Genomic DNA, 4,237 nt, shown 5'->3' on the forward strand with positions numbered 1-4,237 from the left:
TTGCATTCTGTTCAAGCGCCTGCTCGATCAGCACCATGGACAGCGTCAGTCAATAGTGCGCTACAGGTCTGAGGCCGTGTGCAGTACATTACTTTATTAATGACCGATTCTAATAACGATTACTTTCCTGATGCCTTTTCGATCTTGCATGTCATTTGCAAGCCTAAACTGGTAGCCTATATAATAAAAGTGAATACATACGCGTATACAATGCAATATTATTTATTAGGCGGGACATCATATAATTGGGATTTTACTGTTGTTATTTTTCACAATGTACATTTGTGAGCAACGTCACTGGACACAATATCAGTTGAAGCTACGCAGATCCGAAATGTAGAACACACCATAATGTGAATATGTACTTTATAAATTAGATAAATATTTTTTTTGTAAAATAGTTTCTATAGACGTGTCCATTGGCTGAAATATGTCGCTTTTTTAAAAATCTTTTATATCATCTCTGGATAGTTAGGCAGCCTATATTTGCCTTCTTTTCAACATGTCCAGCATCCAAACGGAACACCATGAAAAGCACAAAAAACAAACACATTCTTCCATTCCTGCAACAAAAAAATAAAAAAAGGCTTCGGCGTGAAAGCACTCTTCTTCTCCTGGACGTCCATAAGAATTCCATACACCTCACTTGACGGAAACATTATTATTTAAGGCTACACAAACACAAAATAGAGAGAGCATTGGTAAATACACGTTAGTTCGGGAAGTTTTAAGCTTTTCTATTTATATAATATTATTCTCATCTGTTCAGCAGTCAGGGTACACAGAGGTAGACTGACTTGACAGTCTGTTGACAAAAGTTAGTTGACTCCCAAGCGATAAAATCCAAATAATCGACAAGTGGTAGGCCTATACATCACGGGTAGATCGATTCGATTATCCTTCCAGATAGGGTTTTAGTCGATGGATTTGGATGTACGAACTCCATGGAAACGTTAATGTTTGAATGAAATAGATACTGTAAAGTGTGTAGTGTGTACACATACGAATCTGTCTTCTTCCTCTGACAGTTCACTTCAAATAAAAGAGCAAATATGTTGTTTTTTTAATCGTTCCTCAACCATGGAGGAGTCACGTTTGCGATTTCCGTGATCACATATTAAATTATAGTGGAAAGACAAGGAAGCCTGAGAACGTGGAATATTTCCATCCGCCCATGAGCGTGCCCCGTTCCAGCTTCAGATACACCCGGTCCTCGCGCTCCAACTGCAGAAGAACGCCGTTGCTGGCCGCCTCCCGAGTGACGTCCTGGTCACCGGCGAAAGCTGATATGATCGGGTAGTCGTTCTGCATCAGGTTGACCTGGGGTAACGGAAACAGCACAGATCATAATTCAGATCTGTTACATCGTAGGCCTACTCTGTTTACGCACCAAATAATGTACCCATTTGGGTAGGCTGCTCCACAACATACAACAACACACTAAAGTAGACTAATTAGGCCTACAATCAGAAAACTACAATCAGAAAACTACAATCAGAAAACTACAATCAGAAAACTTTGAATAGAGATCACAGTGAAGCAAATGTGGACAATGTGTCTTACCTGTATGGTCTGTCTGTTGTAGACCTTGACCACATGAAACCCGAAGCTGTATATGCCCCTCCTTGGCGCCTGGAAGACACTCGCTTTCAGATCGAAATGGTTGCCGATGTTCACTAAAGCCTGAAACACAAAGTGCGTCAACATGACGCACAATCAGCACCCAGAGTCAAAGAGTAACATACTGAGACGCGGCAAGGGTTAAACTAGCCAAATTATCAAGCCACTTACACTTTGCATGTGGTGACCTTAAGGCGCAACGCACAATCAATTGGCCAACGCTGTTTGCCAACAGCTCACTGTTTTACAGTTGGACAATATATGTTTCTAATTGAAGACGATCAACGCAGATGTAAGATAATGGGGGAGGGGGGGGGGGGTAATTAACATAATACTGTCCATAGTATCCCAGCTCACCAGCGGGGCGCAAAACAATACTCCACTTGATGTTTGGAGCATTTACAGCAGCAGTCACATCTATAGTAAACACCGCAGTGTCTGCGTCCCTAAAACCTACAGCATAGATAGAAGGGACTAGATACAACAGCTGACGTCTTTTCAAATCAACTTGCAACGAGCTGCAGCTTTTATGAATAGGCAATATGGGGCAAATTACGCGATCACAATGTTCCCATTATCATGTGCTGGTCCCCAGAACTGCTCTCAAGTTATTTCATTAAAGAGACTCAAGGGAAATGTGCGCGTCTCCAAACCACGACAAGTTATCATAACCTTTTACAGGAATACAATCATGTTGTAGCAGCTCCCGAAAAATATATATTAAACAACTTGTTCTTAATCGCCACATTAATTATCTATCCAGATAGGGACAAGATTTGCATGCGCAAATTCCGGGGACGGCTGACCTGGTCAAAGTAGATGGTCATGGACGTGTTGCTCATGTCGGAGGGCTCGTGATTCGTCCCGCGCACCGCGGAGAAAGCTACCTTGGCGCCAGCCGACCGGACGGATATCCCGAGCGATGAAGTCACCCCGCCGTCCGAGGACGGGTTGGAGTCGCAGACCACCAGACACTTCCCCTCCAGTACGATGGGCTCCGTGTCGTTCTGACCGGCGACGCAGCGCACCACGCCGTATCCCATGAGAAGGCTGAGCGCCAGCATGGCACAGGGTCCCGGGCAGCGGGCTGGCACCACCATGTTCTGGTTGGAACTCTGATCCTTCCTGTAAACACTGATCCTGACCGGCAGCTCCTTGGAGGTTTGATAGGACGTGATCACCTGGTCCAACCTTAGTCCTCTCTCTCGCTCTCTCTAACATGCACACTTTAACACACACACACAACCTATGTTTCTCTCACTCCCCTCCCTCCTGTGCGTTTCAGTTGATATTTGGCTGGTCTTCAGACAGCTGGTGTGGTGTTTCCTGGTGATTAAGAGACAAATAACAACGGATTTATGACAGAGACCATTAGGTGTTTAAAAGACAGACTACTACACTGAGTGCTAAAACATATTCACTGGGATCCTCCTAGAACTAGATACAACTCATGCGTAATACGCAAAGAAGGTATTTTGTAGGTGCGTCAACTATATGGTATTTAATTTAGGCTATATCATTCATATTAATTAATATTAGTCAGAATTATCAGTTCCCATGCACGTTAAAAAATTGTGGAATTTGGAAATCCTAAAAACAATACATTATATATGTCTTCCTCTCAAGTTTAATTTGGCTACTCTTATACTAGCCTACTCTTTTCTAATACAAGCACCAAACACCATAGCCATCTGTTTCCCTGAAAAGGCGCCTTGACGTTACCTGTAGTATCCATAGCGCCTCTCTCTCACTCCGCATAGGAAGCAGCGCGCAGAGTGAACTGAGCAGTGAGCTCGCCTTCTATGCTGAAAATGGATCCCCCCTCGCTTCCCTTTCGAGGGCGACTCACGCCCATCCTTTATATTCAAGTACAGTAGAATGTCGACAGCACCGCGTACAATGACCCTCCACTCACTAGTAGGCCAGTATAATAAGCACACTTCTGGATTAATGAGTTTGTTTACATAACCAGTTGAATGTTGTGAGATCATACATCACCGGACCTCACGGGACAGCAGAGTTCACGGCTGACTCCCACTGTGCAGCCTCAATTTATTTCCCCCTGTCTTGTCGCGCGCTGATTAATCAGAGATGAAAGGGTAAGACAAGAGGATATCATTGCTTTTTGCGCTATTCCTATAATTGGTTATGCATGATGTCACTAATTTGAGCTCAAATATGGCAGTTTTACAGGAGCCGCAGCGAAATACTTGTGCGACACCAAATGGTAGAAAGGCGATACTGTCCGCTGGTCTTTTTTTTTCTCACCACAGGTGCATGGTGAACGTGTCTTTGACTAACGAGGAGAATTGTCAAACTGCCATGCTATCCTGTTTTGATTTACAATGCTTGTGTTTCTGATACAGAAGGTTAAAATTGAACAGCAACTTGCAGTCTCTCATTACCACTACGCTGTCATTAGCTATAGCAGTGGGGAAATTACATGAGTCTATATTGATTTGCGATCTTCCAATTCATAAACAGGGTATCCATGAATATTGATATTATGTCTATCTGATATTATAGATAATATTTCCTGGATGGACGATTGGTCGGGATTCAGTTCCATTTGTGTGTCTTGTATAAAACATGTACAGCGAAGCAACATGTGATTTCA

At 43.2% G+C, this 4,237-nt stretch overlaps 1 protein-coding gene across 1 annotated transcript; it reads right to left on the bottom strand.

Moving 5' to 3' along the window:
• Positions 1–208: 208 nt before the first annotated feature.
• On the bottom strand, positions 209–3,697 carry LOC118374277 (cerebellin-2-like). Its single transcript, XM_035760660.1, has 4 exons — positions 3,343–3,697; positions 2,427–2,946; positions 1,564–1,683; positions 209–1,320 (listed from the first exon to the last, which is right to left on the bottom strand). Exons 2-4 carry the CDS (start codon positions 2,718–2,720, stop codon positions 1,123–1,125), a joined length of 612 nt encoding a protein of 203 aa, XP_035616553.1. The 5' UTR covers positions 2,721–2,946; positions 3,343–3,697; the 3' UTR covers positions 209–1,122.
• Positions 3,698–4,237: the final 540 nt, after the last annotated feature.

Source organism: Oncorhynchus keta, chromosome 4, assembly GCF_023373465.1.
Source record: "Oncorhynchus keta strain PuntledgeMale-10-30-2019 chromosome 4, Oket_V2, whole genome shotgun sequence".
Classification (NCBI taxonomy): Eukaryota; Metazoa; Chordata; class Actinopteri; order Salmoniformes; family Salmonidae; genus Oncorhynchus; species Oncorhynchus keta.